Source organism: Leucoraja erinacea, unplaced genomic scaffold (assembly GCF_028641065.1).
Source record: "Leucoraja erinacea ecotype New England unplaced genomic scaffold, Leri_hhj_1 Leri_1414S, whole genome shotgun sequence".
NCBI classification, from domain to species: Eukaryota; Metazoa; Chordata; class Chondrichthyes; order Rajiformes; family Rajidae; genus Leucoraja; species Leucoraja erinaceus.
Window position 1 is genome coordinate 17501 of NW_026575687.1, and position 18681 is coordinate 36181.

At 50.8% G+C, this 18681-nt stretch overlaps 1 protein-coding gene across 1 annotated transcript in view; it reads left to right on the top strand.

Annotated features, from left to right (window-relative positions):
- The window catches only part of LOC129715801 (aspartyl aminopeptidase-like), a gene marked incomplete at its 5' end in the record, with an annotated part of 27550 nt that extends 13657 nt beyond the window's left edge, over positions 1-13893 (top strand). Inside the window, 6 exon segments of the mRNA XM_055665672.1 lie at positions 1315-1392; positions 2872-2955; positions 5775-5935; positions 7696-7735; positions 11449-11550; positions 13618-13893. Coding sequence (XP_055521647.1) covers positions 1315-1392; positions 2872-2955; positions 5775-5935; positions 7696-7735; positions 11449-11550; positions 13618-13878 — 726 coding nt within the window.
- Between the last annotated feature and the right edge of the window lie 4788 nt (positions 13894-18681).

Sequence of the window (18681 nt, forward strand, 5' to 3'; positions counted from 1 at the left end):
CTGCAAGCATTGTAGAACCAAAAGAGACACTTTTTGCAAACATTTTAGAACCAATAGACACATTCTGCAAGCGTTTTAGAACCACTAAGGACAGTTACATTTGAGTAGACATGTGTTCAGTGTTATTCACAGCTCAGAGAAACGTGACCCTCTGCCTTCCACCATCTTGAAGAGTGAGTGAGGCACACCACTTCCTGGTTTTATAGTCCCTCCCCCCTGCCGCCAGCAGGGGCAGCAGAGAGAATGGGGAATTTTGTAAAAAACATTAATATCTCTGTCATATTTAATCGACGGGAAAAATCCTCGGCACACATATGGCGGAGGGGGGGCTCTGAGCGAGGTGGCCAAAAATGACGGCCGTAGGTGGCGGCGTTCTCTCGGAAATCGCAGCACAGATCGTCAAAAGCTGTCAAGAACAGACTTTTAGTAATATAGATAGATACACACACACACACACACACACACACACACACACACAGATATACACACACACACACACACACACACACACACACATATACACACACACACACACATATACACACACACGTACACACACACACACACACATATATATACACACACACACACACACACATATATAGACACATATACACACACACACATATATATACACACACGCACACACACACATATATAGACACACACGTACACACACACATATATATACGCACACACACACATGCACGTACACACACACACACACACACACACACACACACATATATATATACACACACGCACACACACACATATATACACATGCACGTACACATACACACACATATATACACACACACATACACACACACACACATATATACACACACACACATATATATCTACACACACACATATATATACACACACGCACACATATATAGACATGCACGTACACACACACATATATAGACAAGCACGTACACACACACACACACACACATAGACATGCACGAACACACATACGCGCGCGCGCGCACACACAGTTATAGATACAATCAGTTCAAACTCAAGAACAATAGGCAAAGGGGAAGATATAGAGGGCAGAGTGTAGTTCTCAGCATTGTAGTGCATCAGCTCCAGAGACAGGGTCCAATATCCACAATGGGGTAGAGGTGAATCAGACAGTTGCCTAGCTTATGGAAGGACCATTGAGAAGCCTGATAACAGGGATATGGGCCAAACGCGGGCAGGTGTGACGTGTAGATGGGGCATGTTGGCCCGTGTGGGCAAGTTGGGCTGAAGGGCCTGTTTCCGCGCTCTATCACTCTGTGTCTTTTCTTCTCTCTCCAGGCCCTGGGCGGTGCTTTCAAGGAGTTTATATTTGGTCCACGCCTGGACAACCTTCACAGTTGCTACGGAGCCCTGCAGGTAACGCAGTGGAAGCTGGGACTCTGCTGACAGTTCTGTCGGCACGGCGGGACTGTCGTACGCTGAGAGAATGGAGCGGCTGTGGGCTTGTACACTCTGGAGTTTAGAAGGATGAGAGGCGATCTCATTGAAACATATAAGATTGTTAAGGGTTTGGACACGCTAGAGGCAGGAAACATGTTCCCGATGTTGGGGGGGAGTCCAGAACCAGGGGCCACACACACACAGTTTAAGAATAAGGGGTAAAGCCATTCAGAACGGAGACGAGGAAACACTTTTTCTCACAGAGAGTGGTGAGTCTGTGGGATTCTCTGCCTCAGAGGCCGGTGGAGGTGTGGGAGGAAACCCATGCAGACACAGGGAGAACGTGCAAACTCCACACAGACAGGCGTCGAGGTCAGGATCGAAGCTGGGTCTCTGGCGCTGTGAGTCATAGAGTGATAGTGTGGAAACAGGCCCTTCGGCCCAACTTGCCCACACCGGCCAACAATGTCCCACCCACCCTAGTTCCCACCTGCCTGTCTCCCTCTGTCCATATCCCCTCCAAACCTGTCCTATCCATGTACCTGTCCAGCTGTTTCTTAAACGTTGGGATAGTCCCAGCCACAACTACCTCCTCTGGCAGCTCGTTCCATACACCCACCACCCTCTGTGTGAAAAAGTTACCCCTCAGATTCCTATGAAATCTTTTCCCCCTCGCCTTGAACCTGTGTCCTCTGGTCCTCGATTCCCCTACTCTGGGCACGAGACTCTGTGCATCTCCTCCATCTATTCCTCTCATGATTTTATACACAAAAGGCAGCAGATCTACCAGCTGTGTCAACCTGCAGCCCATAGGCTTGTTTCTCCACATGGAAGGCTTTTACTAAAGTGAACTGAGAGGAGGTTGTTCAGCCCATCTGCTCCATGCCTGTTCCCCCTCATTTCCCACCTCTCTCTCTGTCTATCTATCTGTCCCTCTCCCTGTCCCTCTCCCTGTCCCTCTCCCTGTCCCTCTCCCTCTCCCTGTCCCTGTCCCTGTCCCTGTCCCTGTTCCCTGTCCCTTTCCCTCTCCCCTTCCCTCCCTCTCCCTCCCTCCCTCCTCCCTCTCCCTCTCCCTCTCCCTCTCCCCCCCTCTCCCTCTCCCCTCTCCCTCTCCCCCCTCCTCCCTCTCCCTCTCCCCTCTCCCTCTCCCTCCCCCTCTCCCTGCCTCTCCTCCCTCTCCCTCTCCCCCTCTCCCCCTCTCTCTCCCTCCCTCTCCCCTTGCTCTCTCTCCCTCCTCTCTGGCTCTCCCTCTCTCCCTCTCTCTGTCTCTGTCTCCCCCTCTCTCTGTCTCTCTCTCCTCTCCCTCTCTCTCCCCCCCCCTATCCCCTGACCCCTAACCGGTGCCCCCCACCGTTGTGCCCCTGTAGAGGGGTGGCAGCCTCCAGGGTGTGTGTGTGTGTGTGTGTGTGCGCTGAGCTGCCCCAGCGATCATACTTGCCTCTGCTTCATCCGCAGGGCCTGATTGAATCCTGCCAGGACAATGGCACGCTGACAGATGACACCAACATCCGAGTGATTACCCTGTTCGACAATGAGGAGGTGAGGGCAAACGTGGAGCGTGAAGCCACAACCTGTCTTGTTGTCCAACTCGCCACCTGATGCTTTACTGCTTAATAGCCCCTGTCCCACACGGTGCGAGTTCATTCCAAGAGCCCTCCCGAGTTTAAATGAAATCAAACTCGTAGTGTAAGCACGGAGAATGAACGTAGCGGGTACGTCGGAGCTCGGGGGGGGTCTCTTAGCGGCTCGTAACGCTAACGGCAGGTACTCGGGAAGACTCGTGAAGATTTTTCAACACGTTGATAAAAAATGTCCACGAGAGCCCCGAGTACCGACAAGCGGCCGTTACCCGTAAATCTCCGAGTTCGAATCAGGGCAAACTCGGGAGAATTAGCTCTTAACATATAACCATATAACAATTACAGCACGGAAACAGGCCATCTCGACCCTTCTAGTCCGTGCCGAACACATAATCTCCCCTAGTCCCATATACCTGCGCTCAGACCATAACCCTCCATTCCCTTCCCGTCCATATAACTATCCAATTTATTTTTAAATGATAAAAACAAACCTGCCTCCACCACCTTCACTGGAAGCTCATTCCACACAGCTACCACTCTCTGAGTAAAGAAGTTCCCCCTCATGTTACCCCTAAACTTCAGTCCCTTAATTCTCAAGTCATGTCCCCTTGTTTGAACCTTCCCTACTCTCAGTGGGAAAAGCTTATCCACATCAACTCTGTCTATCCCTCTCATCATTTAAGAAACCTCTATCAAGTCCCCCCTTAACCTTCTGCGCTCCAAAGAATAAAGCCCCAACTTGTTCAACCTTTCTCTGTAACTTAGGTGCTGAAACCCAGGCAACATTCTAGTAAATCTCCTCTGTACTCTCTCTATTTTGTTGACATCTTTCCTATAATTAGGCGACCAAAATTGTACACCATACTCCAGAATTGGCCTCACCAATGCCTTGTACAATTTTAACATTACATCCCAATTTCTATACTCAATGCTCTGATTTATAAAGGCCAGCACACCAAAAGCTTTCTTTACCACCCTATCTACATGAGATTCCACTTTCAGGGAACTGTGCACAGTTATTCCCAGATCCCTCTGTTCACCTACATTCTTCAATTCCCTACCATTTATCTTGGAATGAACTCGTACTGTGGGACAGGGGTTTAACTGTGCTAAAGATGAGAGTCTGCGATTCAGAAACAAAGTGTTGGTTAATACATTCATCCTGACCCAGGGAAATGATTCCCACGCACCTCAACTCCATCCTCTCCCCAACCCGGTCCAATCTCTCCCGACCTATGTCCACAATACCTCACACGCCCTTCGTCTCTTTAGTGACTTCTGCTTACCGAGCCCCCACTCCCTCATCTTTACCATGGACGTCCAGTCACTCCACACCTCCACCCCCCACCAGGAAGGCCTTAAACCCCCCCCCTCCGTTTCTTCCCACGACCGCAGAACCATCCAATTTCCCCCTCAAACACTCCCCACCTAGCGGAGTCCTAGTCCTCACCCTCCCTTGACGACTCCCAGTTCACCCGGAGAAAACCCACACCATCGCGGGGAGAACGTACAAACTCCGTACAGACAGCACCCGTAGTCGGGATCGAACCCGGGAATCTGTTGCGGTGAGGCAGCAACTCTATCCACGTTCTCCACAGACGCTGCCTGACCCGCTGAGTTACTCCAGCACTCTATGAAACGTCACCTATCCATGTTCTCCACAGATGCTGCCTGACCCGCTGAGTTACTCCAGCACTGTGTGAAACGTCACCTATCCATGTTCTCCACAGATGCTGCCTGACCCGCTGAGTTATGGTGCAGCAGCATCTATGGAGCTAAGGAAATAGGCAATGTTTCGGGCCGAAACTTCTGGAAATAGGCAACGTTTCGGGACGAAACCCGGAAGGGTTTCGGCCCGAAACGTTGCCTATTTCCTTAGCTCCATAGATGCTGCTGCACCCGCTAAGTTACTCCAGCACTCTGTAAAACGTCACCTATCCATGTTCCCCACAGATGCTGCCTGACCCGCTGAGTTACTCCAGCACTCTGTGAAACGTCACCTGTCCATGTTCTCCACAGATGCTGCCTGACCCGCTGAGTTACTCCAGCACTCTGTGAAACGTCACCTGTCCATGTTCTCCACAGATGCTGCCTGACCCGCTGAGTTACTCCAGCGCTCTGTGAAACGTCACCTATCCATGTTCTCCACAGATGCTGCCTGACCCGCTGAGTTATGGTGCAGCAGCATCTATGGAGCTAAGGAAATAGGCAACGTTTCGGGCCGAAACCCTTCTGGAAATAGGCAACGTTTCGGGCCGAAACGTTGCCTATTTCCTTAGCTCCATAGATGCTGCTGCACCCGCTGAGTTACTCCAGCACTCTGTGAAACGTCACCTATCCACGTTCTCCACAGATGCTGCCTGACCCGCTGAGTTACTCCAGCACTCTGTGTCTATCTTCACCCGCCAGCCAGCTTCACGAGACTGTTTAAGAAGGAACTGCAGATGCTGGAAAATCGAAGGTAGACAAAAGTGCTGGAGAAACTCAGCGGGTGCAGCAGCATCTATGGAGCGAAGGAAATAGGTAACGTTTCGGCCCGAAACCCTTCCGGGTTTCGGCCCGAAACGTTGCCTATTTCCTTCAGGGTTTCATCCCGAAACGTTGCCTATTTCCTTCGCTTCATTGATGCTGCCTGACCCGCTGAGTTACTCCAGCACTCTGTGAAACGTCACCTATCCATGTTCTCCACAGATGCTGCCTGACCCGCTGAGTTACTCCAGCACTGCGTGTGTGTCCGCTTTGCCGTGTTGTAATCCTGTGCTTCCGTCTCCTCCCCAGGTCGGCAGTGGCAGTGCGCAAGGTGCCGCTTCCTCCCTGACGGAGCTGATCCTTCGCCGTCTCTCGGCCTGCGAGCTCAACCGCACCGCCTACGAGGAAGCCATCGCCAAGTCCTTCATGGTCAGCTCCGACATGGCCCACGCCCTGCACCCCAACTACCAGTAAGTGTCGTCTCCGCCGGCTGAGCTCCCCCTGACTCCGCTATCTTTAAGAGCCCTATCTAACTCTCTCTTGAAAGCATCCAGAGAACCGGCCTCCACCGCCCTCTGTGAGGCAGAGAATTCCACAGACTCACCACTCTCTCTGTGTGAGAAAAAGTGTTTCCTCGTCTCCGTTCTAAATGGCTTACCCCTTATTCTTAAACTGTGTGTGTGTGTGGCCCCTGGTTCTGGACTCCCCCAACATCGGGAACATGTTTCCTGCCTCTAGTGTGTCCAAACCCTTAATAATATTATCTAAATGGTGGCCGACTAGGAAAACATAGAAACATAGAATATAGAAATTAGGTGCAGGAGTAGGCCATTCGGCCATTCGAGCCTGCACCGCCATTCAATATGATCATGGCTGATCATCCAACTCAGTATTCCATACCTGCCTTCTCTCCATACTCCCTGATCCCCTTAGCCACAAGGGCCACATCTAACTCCCTCTTAAATATAGCCAATGAACTGGCCTCAACTACCCTCTGTGGCAGAGAGTTCCAGAGATTCACCACTCTCTGTGTGAAAAAAGTTCTTCTCATCTCGGGTTTAAAGGATTTCCCCCTTATCCTTAAGCTGTGACCCCTTGGCCTGGACTTCCCTAACATCGGGAACAATCTTCCTGCATCTAGCCTAGAAAAGGGGAGATGCAGCGAGACCTGGGTGTCATGGTACACCAGTCATTGAAAGTAGGCATGCAGGTGCAGCAGGCAGTGAAGAAAGCGAATGGTATGTTAGCTTTCATAGCAAAAGGATTTGAGTATAGGAGCAGGGAGGTTCTACTGCAGTTGTACAGGGTCTTGGTGAGACCACACCTGGAGTATTGCGTACAGTTTTGGTCTCCAAATCTGAGGAAGGACATTATTGCCATAGAGGGAGTGCAGAGAAGGTTCACCAGACTGATTCCTGGGATGTCAGGACTGTCTTATGAAGAAAAGACTGGATAGACTTGGTTTATACTCTCTAGAATTTAGGAGATTGAGAGGGGATCTTATAGAAACTTACAAAATTCTTAAGGGGTTGGACAGGCTATATGCAGGAAGATTGCTCCCGATGTTGGGGAAGTCCAGGACAAGGGGTCACAGCTTAAGGATAAGGGGGAAATCCTTTAAAACTGAGATGAGAAGAACTTTTTTCACACAGAGAGTGGTGAATCTCTGGAACTCTCTGCCACAGAGGGTAGTTGAGGCCAGTTCATTGGCTATATTTAAGAGGGAGTTAGATGTGGCCCTTGTGGCTAAGGGGATCAGGGGGTATGGAGAGAAGGCGGGTACGGGATACTGAGTTGGATGATCAGCCATGATCATATTGAATGGCGGTGCAGGCTCGAAGGGCCGAATGGCCTCTACTCCTGCACCTAATTTCTATGTTTCTATAATCTTATATGTTAGGATAGGTGACATTTTTTTTCACAGAGTGCTGGAGTAACTCAGCGGGTGCAGCAGCATCTATGTAGCTAAGGAAATAGGCAACGTTTCAGGCCGAAACCCTTCCGGGTTTCGGCCCGAAACATTGCCTATTTCCAGAAGGGTTTCGGCCCGAAACGTTGCCTATTTCCTTAGCTCCATAGATGCTGCTGCACCATAACTCAGCGGGACAGGCAGCATCTGTGGAGAACATGGATAGGTGACGTTTCGGGGGCCCTTCTACCAAGGAGTGTGGACTTCAGACCACGAGCCAAAACCAATGTGTAACTTGCTTTTATTTTTAATTTTTTCCAGAGACAAACACGAGGAGAATCTCAGGCCGGCTCTGCATAAGGTGAGATTTTTACATCAACGTTATGTTCCACAGAGACGCAGCAGACTGCAAAGAACAAGGTGCTGGAGGAACAGGGCGGCATGATGGCGCAGCGGGTAGAGCTGCTGCCTCACCGCGCCGGAGACACGGGTTCGATCCTGACTGCGGGCGCTGTCTGTACGGAGTTTGCACGTTCTCCCCGTGACCCGCGTGGGTTTTCTCCGGGTGCTCCGGATTCCTCCCTCATTCCAAAGACATGCATGGTAGGCAAAAATGCTGGAGAAACTCAGCGGGTGCAGCAGCATCTATGGAGCGAAGGAAATAGGCAACGTTTCATCCCGAAACGTTGCCTATTTCCTTCGCTTCATTGATGCTGCTGCCTGACCCGCTGAGTTACTCCAGCGCTCTGTGAAACGTCACCTATCCATGTTCCCCACAGATGCTGCCTGACCCGCTGAGTTACTCCGGCACTCTGTGAAACGTCACCTATCCACATTCTCCACAGATGCTGCCTGACCCGCTGAGTTATGGTGCAGCAGCATCTATGGAGCGAAGGAAATAGGCAACGTTTCGGGCCGAAATCCTTCTGGAAATAGGCAACGTTTCGGGACGAAACGTTGCCTATTTCCTTCGCTCCATAGATGCTGCTGCACCCGCTGAGTTTCTCCAGCACTTTTGTCTACCTTCGGTTTTCCAGCATCTGCAGTTCCTTCTTAAACCCAAAGACATGCATGCTATTTGTAGGTTAAGTCAAGTCAAGTTTATTTGTCACATACACATACGAGATGTGCAGTGAAATGAAAGTGGCAATGCTCGCGGACTTTTGTGCAAAAGACAAACAACAAAACAACCAAACAAACTATAAACACAATCATAACACACATATTCTTTTACATAATAAATAATGGAAGGAAAAAACGTTCAGTAGAGTTAGTCCCTGGTGAGATAGGCGTTTACAGTCCGAATTGCCTCTGGGAAGAAACTCCTTCTCAACCTCTCCGTTCTCACCGCATGGCAACGGAGGCGTTTGCCTGACCGTAGCAGCTGGAACAGTCCGTTGCAGGGGTAGAGCAGGGTTAATTGGCTTCTGTAGTTGGAAAAATTGTTCCTGGTGTGTAGGGGGCGACCGCTGGTCAGCATGAACTTGGTGGGCTGAAGGGCCTGTGGTCCGTGCTGTTTCTCTAAAATCTAAAGCTCAATGGGGGCCCCATTGACCCCTGTCCCACTTGGTGGGTTTTTTTCGGCGACTGCCGGCATCAACGAGCGTCGCGGCGTTTTTGTTTCGTCGCCGCTGGATTTTTTAATTTTTTTTAATTAATTTTATTTTTATTAGCAGTACAGTAAATCACATTAATACATCGCATATATCTTATTACATTATGTTGTACGACTTCATTGTTTGAGCTTTAAAAAAGATAGAAATAAAAGAAGTAAGGAAAATAAGCAAGAATCGTGAAGGTGCAGGAAAGTGTTGGGAGAAGAGAAACATAGAAACATAGACAATAGGTGCAGGAGTAGAGGCCATTCGGCCCTTCGAGCCTGCACCGCCATTCAATATGATCACGGCTGATCATCCAACTCAGTATCCCATACCTGCCTTCTCTCCATACCCCATGATCCCCTTAGCCACAAGGGCCACATCTAACTCCCTCTTAAATATAGCCAATGAACTGTGGCCTCAACTACCCTCTGTGGCAGAGAGTTCCAGAGATTCACCACTCTCTGTGTGAAAAAAGTTCTTCTCATCTCGGTTTTAAAGGATTTCCCCTTTATCCTTAAGCTGTGACCCCTTGTCCTGGACTTCCCTAACATCGGGAACAATCTTCCTGCATCTAGCCTGTCCAACCCCTTAAGAATTTTGTAAGTTTCTATAAGATCCCCTCTCAATCTCCTAAATTCTAGAGAGTTTAAACCAAGTCTATCCAGTCTTTCTTCATAAGACAGTCCTGACATCCCAGGAATCAGTCTGGTGAACCGTCTCTGCACTCCCTCTATGGCAATAATGTCCTTCCTCAGATTTGGAGACCAAAACTGCACGCAATAAGAACCCCTTAGGGAAGGAATTAGAGAAGGAAGTAAAGAAAAGAAATAAGATTTCTAGAAAGCAAAGAAAAAAAAGAAGAAAGGAAAATCAATCGCTCTATTGTAACACAAAACTCCGCAATAAAGGATATACCAACCGTGTTTTTATTAAAAGTTTATTTTATACCCCCCCGTTACCAGGTCCTGGTAGCCTTTATGTTTTAACTTATTATTGCACCTTATGCTTGTAATAGTTCCATAAATGCAGACCACGTCTTTTGGAAGTGATCTGCTTTGCCTGCTAGGAGGAGTCTCATCTCTTCCAAGTGTAGTGTTTCGAACATGTTTGAAATCCACATTTTTGGTGTTGGTATTGGAGCATTTTTCCAAAATTTAAGTATAAGCTTTTTTCAAATGTTCAAAACCTTTCAGCGAACCTGATACGTCAGTCTTTGTCGTCGAAATATATACAACATTCGGTGATTATTGCATTAATTGCTCTAAATTCCAGGGGATTCACGTTGAATCCCCAAACCCAACCGATATATAAAGGGGTAATGTGAACTTATTCGTTCAGGGAAATGCGTTAAAATGTTTTTTTGGTTTTAAGATGTGTCGTGGTGGTAAGCTCAGATGTGCAGTGGGATCTGAGTAAAAGGAAGAACGTGTAAACTCCACACAGACAGCACCCGAGGTCAGGAATGAACCACGGGTCTCTGGCGCTGGGAGGCAACTGTGTTGCTGATTTCCCGCAGTATTCCAGATCGCAGAACTAATTAGACAATAGGCAACAGGTGCAGGAGTAGAGGCCATTCGGCCCATCGAGCCAGCACCGCCATTCAATGTGATCATGGCTGATCATCCCCAATCAGTACCCCGTTCCTGCCTTCACCCCATATCCCCTGACTCCGCTATCTTTAAGAGCCCTATCTAGCTCTCTCTTGAAAGCATCCAGAGAACCGGCCTCCACCGCCCTCTGAGGCAGAGAATTCCACAGACTCACCACCGTTCTCTGTGAGAAAAAGTGTTTCCTCGTCTCCGTTCTAAACGGCTTACTCCTTATTCTTAAACTGTGTGTGGCCCCTGGTTCTGGACTCCCCCAACATCGGGAACATGTTTCCCGCCTCTAGCGTGTCCAAGTCCTTAACAATCTCGTATGTTTCAATGAGATCCCCTCTCATCCTTCTAAACTCCAGAGTGTACAAGCCCAGCCGCTCCATTCTCTCAGCATATGACAGTCCCGCCAATCCCGGGAATTAACCGTGTAAACCTACACTGGGCTCCCTCAATAGCAAGAATGTCCTTCCTAAAATTAGGGGACCAAAACTACACACAATACTCCAGGTGTGGTCTCACTAGGGCCCTGTACAACTGCAGAAGGACCTCTTTGCTCCTATATTCGATTCCTCTTGTAATAAAGGCCAACATGCCATTCGCTTTCTTCACTGCCTGCTGTACCTGCATGCTTACTTTCATAGACTGATGTACAAGGACCCCCAGATCCCGTTGTACTTCCCCTTTTCCCAACTTGACGCCATTTAGATAGTAATCTGCCTTCCTGTTTTTTGCAACCACAGACAAAAAGTCTGTGAGGAAAAAGTGTTTCCTTGTCTCCGTTGTAAAAGGCTTACCCCTTACGCGGTGGTTTAATTTTACGAAGTCCAGCCACTGGGTGATTTTTCTAACAAGGCCCTTTCTCTGTTTTTGTCCAGGGCCCCGTGCTTAAGTTTAACAGCAACCAGCGCTATGCCTCCACGTCTGTGACCGCTGCCGTTATGCGAGAGGTCGCTAAGCGTGTGGATGTCCCTCTGCAGGTGAGTTTGCACCCCCCCCCCCCCCCCTTCTGTCAGCGTGTTGGAGGGGGAGGGGAACGGGGAAACTATCCAACCGCCTGAAGAAGGGCCTCGACCCGAAACGTCACCCACTCCTCCTCCTCTCCTGAGACGCCGCCTGTCCCGCTGAGTTCCTCTCGAACGTTGACAAACAAACGGCATTTGAATAGTGAATTACTGAGAAACAAAGAAAATAGGTGCAGGAGTAGAGGCCATTCGGCCCTTCGAGCCAACACCCGCCATTCAATGTGATCATGGCTGATCATCCCCAATCAGTTCCCCCGTTCCTGCCTTCTCCCCATATCCCCTGACTCCGCTATCTTTAAGAGCCCTATCCAGCTCTCTCTTGAAAGCATCCAGAGAACCGGCCTCCACCACCCTCTGAGGCAGAGAATTCCACAGACTCACAACTCTCTGTGAGAAAAAGTGTTTCCTCGTCTCCGTTCTAAATGGCTTACTCCTTATTCTTAAACTGTGTGTGTGGCCCCTGGTTCTGGAATTCCACTAGCTCTATCTAACTCTCTCTTAAATCCATCCAGTGACTTGGCCTCCACCGCCCTCTGTGGCAGGGAATTCCAGAGAAAGGAGAATTTTGTGTCTGCCTTCAGCCATATTCGGTGTCTGCCTGAACCTACCCTGATGTCCCAGTTCCCCTTCCCATCCCCACACCGTGGCCTTTCTGTCCTGGGCCTCCTCCACTGTCAGGGGAGGCTAAACACAAACTGGAGGAACAGCGCCTCGTATATCGCTTGGGCAGCTTGCACCCCAGTGGAGATAGAGTCACAACAAGCTGGAGTAACTCAGAGGGACAGGCAGCATCTCTGGAGAGTAGGAATGGGTGACGTTTCGGGCCGAGACCCTTCTTCAGACTGACAGCCCGGTGGTATGAATGTTAATTTCTCTAACTACAAGTAACCCTTGCATCCTTCTCTCTCTCTCTCCTTCCCTCTCTCTCCTCTCTCCTTCTCTCTCTCTTCCCTCCCTCTCTCTCTCCCTCCCTCTCTGCCTCCCTCTCTCTCTCTCCTTCCCTCTCTCTCCTTCCCTCTCTCTCCTCTCCCTCTCCCTCTCCCTCATCCTCTCTCCCTCTCTCTCTCCTCTCTCTCTCCTCCCTCTCTCCCTCCCTCTCTCCCTCCCTCTCTCCCTCCCTCTCCCCTCTCTCTCTCTCTCCCTTTCTCTTCCCTCTCTCTCCCTCCCCCTCTCCTCCCTCTCTCTCTCCCTCCCTTTCTCCCTCTCCCTCCTCTCCCTCCCTCTCTCCCTCTCTCTCTCCCTCCTCTCTCCCTGTCTCCCTCCCCCCCATCTCCCTCCCCTCTTCCTCTCTCCCTCTCTTTCTCCCCCCCCCTCCCTCCCCCCCTCCCTCCCTCCCTCCCTCCCCCCTCTCTCTCCCCTCTCTCCCTCCCCCCCCCTCTCCCTCCCCCTCTCTCCTCTCACTCCCTCCCTCCTCTCCCTTCTCTCTCTCCCCTCTCTTTCTCTCTCTCCCCTCCCCCCTCTCTCCTTCTCTCTCTCTCCCTCCCTCGCTCGGTATCACCCTCCCTCCTCCCCCTCTCTCCCCTCTCTCTCTCTCTCGCTCTCTCTCTCTCTCCTCCCCTCCCCCTCCCTCCTTCCCTCTCTCCCCCACTCCCCCTCTCTCCCTCTCTCCCTCCCCCTCCCTCTCCCTCTCCCCTCTCCCTCCCCCCCTCCCTCTCTCCCCCCCCCCCCCTCTCCCCCCCCCCCCCTCTCTCCCCCCTCTCCCTCTCCCTCCCTCCCTCTCTCCTCCCTCCTCTCTCTCCCTCCTCTCTCCCTATCCCTCTCCCTCCCTCTCTCCGTCTCTTTCCCTCCCCTCTCTATCTCTCCCTCCGTCTCTCTCTCTCTCTCTCCCTCTCTCTCTCCCTCTCTCCCTCCCTCTCTCCCCCTCTCCTTTCTCCCCCTCCCCCCTCCCTCTCTCTCTCCCCCCCCTCTCTCCCCCCTCCTCTCTCTCCCCCCTCTCCTCTCCCCTCTCTGCCCCCCCCCTCTCTCTGTGCCCCCCTCCTCTCTGTCCCCCTCCCCCCTCTCTCCGTGTGTGTGTGTTTCCAGGACGTGATGGTGAGGAACGACAGCCCGTGTGGGACTACGATCGGGCCGCTACTGGCCTCCGCCCTGGGGGTGAGAGTGGTGGACATTGGCAGCCCACAGCTGGCCATGCACTCCATCCGGGAGATGTGCTGTACCTCCAGTGTCCACCACACCGTCACGCTGCTCAAGGTAAGTAAGACCCTTCCTTCACTTTGCAGATTTTTCCAATTGTATTTTGAAAAAAGAGACTTTATTCGAGAACCAAATCCGTCCAATACATGATCCCGACAAGACTCCATCCAACATTCTCAGAGGCTGTACATACATTCAATATAGAAACATAGAAATTAGGTGCAGGAGTAGGCCATTCGGCCCTTCGAGCCTGCACCGCCATTCAATATGATCATGGCTGATCATCCAACTCAGTATCCTGTACCTGCCTTCTCTCCAAACCCCCTGATCCCCTTAGCCACAAGGGCCACATCTAACTCCCTCTTAAATATAGCCAATGAACTGGCCTCAACTACCCTCTGTGGCAGAGAGTTCCAGAGATTCACCACTCTCTGCGTGAAAAAAGTTCTTCTCATCTCGGATACACAAATCTGTCCCCCACCCTTGCTACTCGTGTGGCCCCCTGGCGTGGAATCCCTTCCCTTATTTTGAGGGGGGTCTCCACCACGCCCTGCCCCCCCCACCCCCCCATGTCCAACAGCGGAAGGACTCTAGAAACATAGAAAAAATGTGCGGGAGGAATCCATTCGGTCCTTCGAGAGATTGTGATCATGGCTGATCGTCCCCTATCAATATTGTGTTGTATTGTATTCAAATTTATCGTCATTGTCTCAATTAGAGACAACCAAATGAATTTCCCTTTGCAGTCGGTATCATAAAAAATAAATAATTAATAAATAATAAAACATGTTTAAAATAAAATAGAATTTTTTTTTAAAAAGCACAGACACAGGAAGTCCACGACACAACACAACACAGTGGCACCAAGGTGAGGAAGGCTCCATAGTCATAGATAGAAACATAGAAATTAGGTGCAGGAGTAGAGGCCATTCGGCCCTTCGAGCCTGCACCGCCATTCGATATGATCATGGCTGATCATCCAACTCAGTATCCCGTACCTGCCTTCTCTCCATACCCCCTGATCCCCTTAGCCACAAGGGCCACATCTAACTCCCTCTTAAATATAGCCAATGAACTGGCCTCAACTACCCTCTGTGGCAGAGAGTTCCAGAGATTCACCACTCTCTGCGTGAAAAAAGTTCTTCTCATCTCGGTTTTAAGGATTTCCCCCTTATCCTTAAGCTGTGACCCCTTGTCCTGGACTTCCCTAACATCGGGAACAATCTTCCTGCATCTAGCCTGTCCAACCCCTTAAGAATTTTGTAAGTTTCTATAAGATCCCCTCTCAATCTCCTAAATTCTAGAGAGTATAAACCAAGTCTATCCAGTCTTTCTTCATAGACAGTCCTGACATCCCAGGAATCAGTCTGGTGAACCTTCTCTGCACTCCCTCTATGGCAATAATGTCCTTCCTCAGATTTGTGACCCCAGCCAGCCTCCCCTCCGATCTTCCCAGATGTTCACCCGTGGTCGGGGCCTTCCGAGCACCCGCAGTCGCCGCCCCGGGTGGCCCGATGTTCAGGCCCTCACGCCGGGCTGGTCGAACGCCGACGGTGAACATCCTCCTCCTCAGCGGCCCGGACCTCCCGATCAGCCGCCTCCCACCGGAGTCCGCAGCTCCCGAGTCTGCAGGCCGAGCCGGGTTGGGAGCTCCGCGAACCACAGCTCCCTGCCTGCCTTCTCCCCATATCCCCCCCGACTCCACTAGCCCCTAGAGCTCTATCTAACTCTCTCTTAAATCCATCCAGTGACTTGGCCTCCACTGCCCTCTGTGGCAGGGAATTCCACAAATTCACACAACTCTCTGGGTGAAAAGGTTTTTTCTCACCTCAGTCTTAAATGGCCTCCCCTTTATTCCAAGACTGTGGTACTCCCTCCCCCACCGAGCCTTGGCGTTGGCTGCACCGAGCTTCAGTGCGCCCCTCAGCGCGTACTCCTGCAGTCTGCAGTGGGCCAGTCGGCAACATTCCCCCGACGGACATCTCGCTCCACTGGGTGGTCAACAATGCTCGCTCAGGCAGACCAAAGGGCACCGACCAGCGATCTCCGTAAACCAACACTGCCCTTGCACACACTAGGGACTGTTTTTACATTTACACCAAGCCAACTAACTTACATAAACCTGTACGTCTTTGGAGTGTGGGAGGAAACCGAAGATCACGGGGAGAACGTACAAACTCCGTACAGACAGCACCCGTAGTCGGGATCGAACCTGGGCCTCTGGCGATGTCCACGGTCTCGGCCACTGGAGGGCGCTGGGCAGCTTACAACCCTTCTTAGAAACATAGAAACAGAAATTAGGTGCAGGAGTAGGCCATTCGGCCCTTCAAGCCTGCACCGCCATTCAATATGATCATCCAACTCAGTATCACGTACCTTCTCTCCATACCCTCTGATCCCCTTAGCCACAAGGGCCACATCTAACTCCCTCTTAAATATAGCCAATGAACTGTGGCCTCGACTACCCTCTGCGGCAGAGAGTTCCAGAGATTCACCACTCTCTGTGTGAAAAAAGTTCTTCTCATCTCAGTCTTAAAGGATTTCCCCCTTACCCTTAAGCTTGTGACCCCTTGTCCTGGACTTCCCCAACATCGGGAACAATCTTCCTGCATCTAGCCTGTCCAACCCCTTAAGAATTTTGGTAAGTTTCTATAAGATCCCCTCTCAATCTCCTAAATTCTAGAGAGTATAAACCAAGTCTATCCAGTCTTTCTTCATAAGACAGTCCTGATCCCAGGAATCAGTCTGGTGAACCTTCTCTGCACTCCCTCTATGGCAATAATGTCCTTCCTCAGATTTGGAGACCAAAACTGTACGCAATACTCCAGGTGTGGTCTCACCAAGACTCTGTACAACTGCAGTAGAACATCCCTGCTCCTATACTCAAATCCTTTTGCTATGAAAGCTAACATACTTCTTCAATCAGAGGGTGGTGAATCTGTGGGAGTCTTTGCCACAGACGGCTGTGGAGGCCACAAGTCAGTGGATAGTTTTATGGCAGGGAGCAGTTTTGGGCCCCGTATCTGAGGAAGGATGTCCTGACTGAGAGGGCCCAGAGGAGGTTTGCAAGAATGATCCCAGGAATGAATGGGTTAACCTGATGAGCGTTTGTCGACACTGGGCCTGTACTCGCTGGAGTTTAGAAGGATGAGGGGGGGGGACCTCATTGAAACGTACAGAATAGTGAAAGGCCTGGATAGAGTGGATGTGGAGTGGATGTTTCCACTAGGTGGGAGAGTCTAGGACCAGAGGGCACAGCCTCAGAATTAAAGGATGTTCCTTCAGGAAGGAGATGAGGAGGAATTTATTTAGTCAGAGGGTGGTGAATCTGTGGAATTCTCTGCCACGGAAGGTAGTTTGAGGCCACAGTTCATTGGCTATATTTAAGAGGGAGTTAGATGTGGCCCTTGTGTGTAAAGGGATCAGGGGGTATGGAGAGAAGGCAGGTACAGGATACTGAGTTGGATGATCAGCCATGATCATATTGAATGGCGGTGCAGGCTCGAAGGGCCGAATGGCCTCTACTCCTGCACCTAATGTCTATGTTTCTATGTTATCGGGAGAAGGCAAGAGAATGGGGTTAGGAGGGAGAGATAGATCAGCCACGATTGAATGGCAGAGTAGACTTGATGGGCCGAGTGGCCTAATTCTATTCCTATCACTTATGAACCCAGCTGTGAAACGTCACCTATCCACGTTCTCCACAGATGCTGCCTGACCCGCTGAGTTACTCCAGCACTCTGTGAAACATCACCTATCCATGTTCTCCAAAGATGCTGCCTGACCCGCTGAGTTACTCCAGCACTCTGTGAAACGTCACCTATCCATGTTCTCCACAGATGCTGCCTGACCCACCGAGTTATGGTGCAGCAGCATCTATGGAGCTAAGGAAATAGGCAACGTTTCGGGCCGAACCTTCTGGAAATAGGCAACTTTTCGGGCCGAACCCTTCCGGGTTTCGGCCCGAAACGTTGCCTATTTCCTTAGCTCCATAGATGCTGCCTGACCCACTGAGTTACTCCAGCACTCTGTGAAACGTCACCTATCCATGTTCTCCACAGATGCTGCCTGACCCGCTGAGTTTACTCCAGCACTCTGTGAAACGTCACCTATTCCATGTTCTCCACAGATGCTGCCTGACCCGCTGAGTTATGGTGCAGCAGCATCTATGGAGCTAAGGAAATAGGCAACGTTTCGGGCCGAACCTTCTGGAAATAGGCAACATTTCGGGCCGAAACCCTTCCGGGTTTCGGCCCGAAACGTTGCCTATTTCCTTAGCTCCATAGATGCTGCTGCACCCGCTGAGTTACTCCAGCACTCTGTGAAACGTCACCTATCCATGTTCTCCACAGATGCTGCCTGACCCGCTGAGTTACTCCAGCACTATCTGTGGCCTGTTCTGGTGTTGTGTTACTCCAGTAGGTGGCAGTGTGTGTGTGTGTTGGTGTTGGAGCCAAGGCTTGTTCCTATGGTGCTGACGTCTGCAGTGATGTTCTCTCCACTGGTGACGTCCGCCCGGGCTTTCCGCCCACTCGCTGCCCGGGCGGGAGATGCAGCTGATGACTGCACTCCATAACGTCATCTGTCATCCCAGCTGAATTAGGCCACTCGGCCCATCGAGTCCATACTACGCCATTCAATCATGGCTGATCTATCTCTCCCTCCCGACCCCATTCTCCTGCCTTCTCCCCATAACCCCTGACACCCGCACTGATCAAGTATCTATCTATCTCTGCTTAAAAAGTATCTATCCACTGACCTTGTGGCCTCCACAGTTCCCCCCCCCCCACAGATTCACCCCCCCCCCCCCCCCCCCCCCCCCCCCTCCCTCCTCTCCACCTCATATTCAGATTTCAGATATTCAAGTTTTATTGTCCATTGTCAGTGTACACAGTACAGAGCCCACGAAAATGCATTTAGCATCTCCCTTGAAGAGCCACATGCAAACGTTTG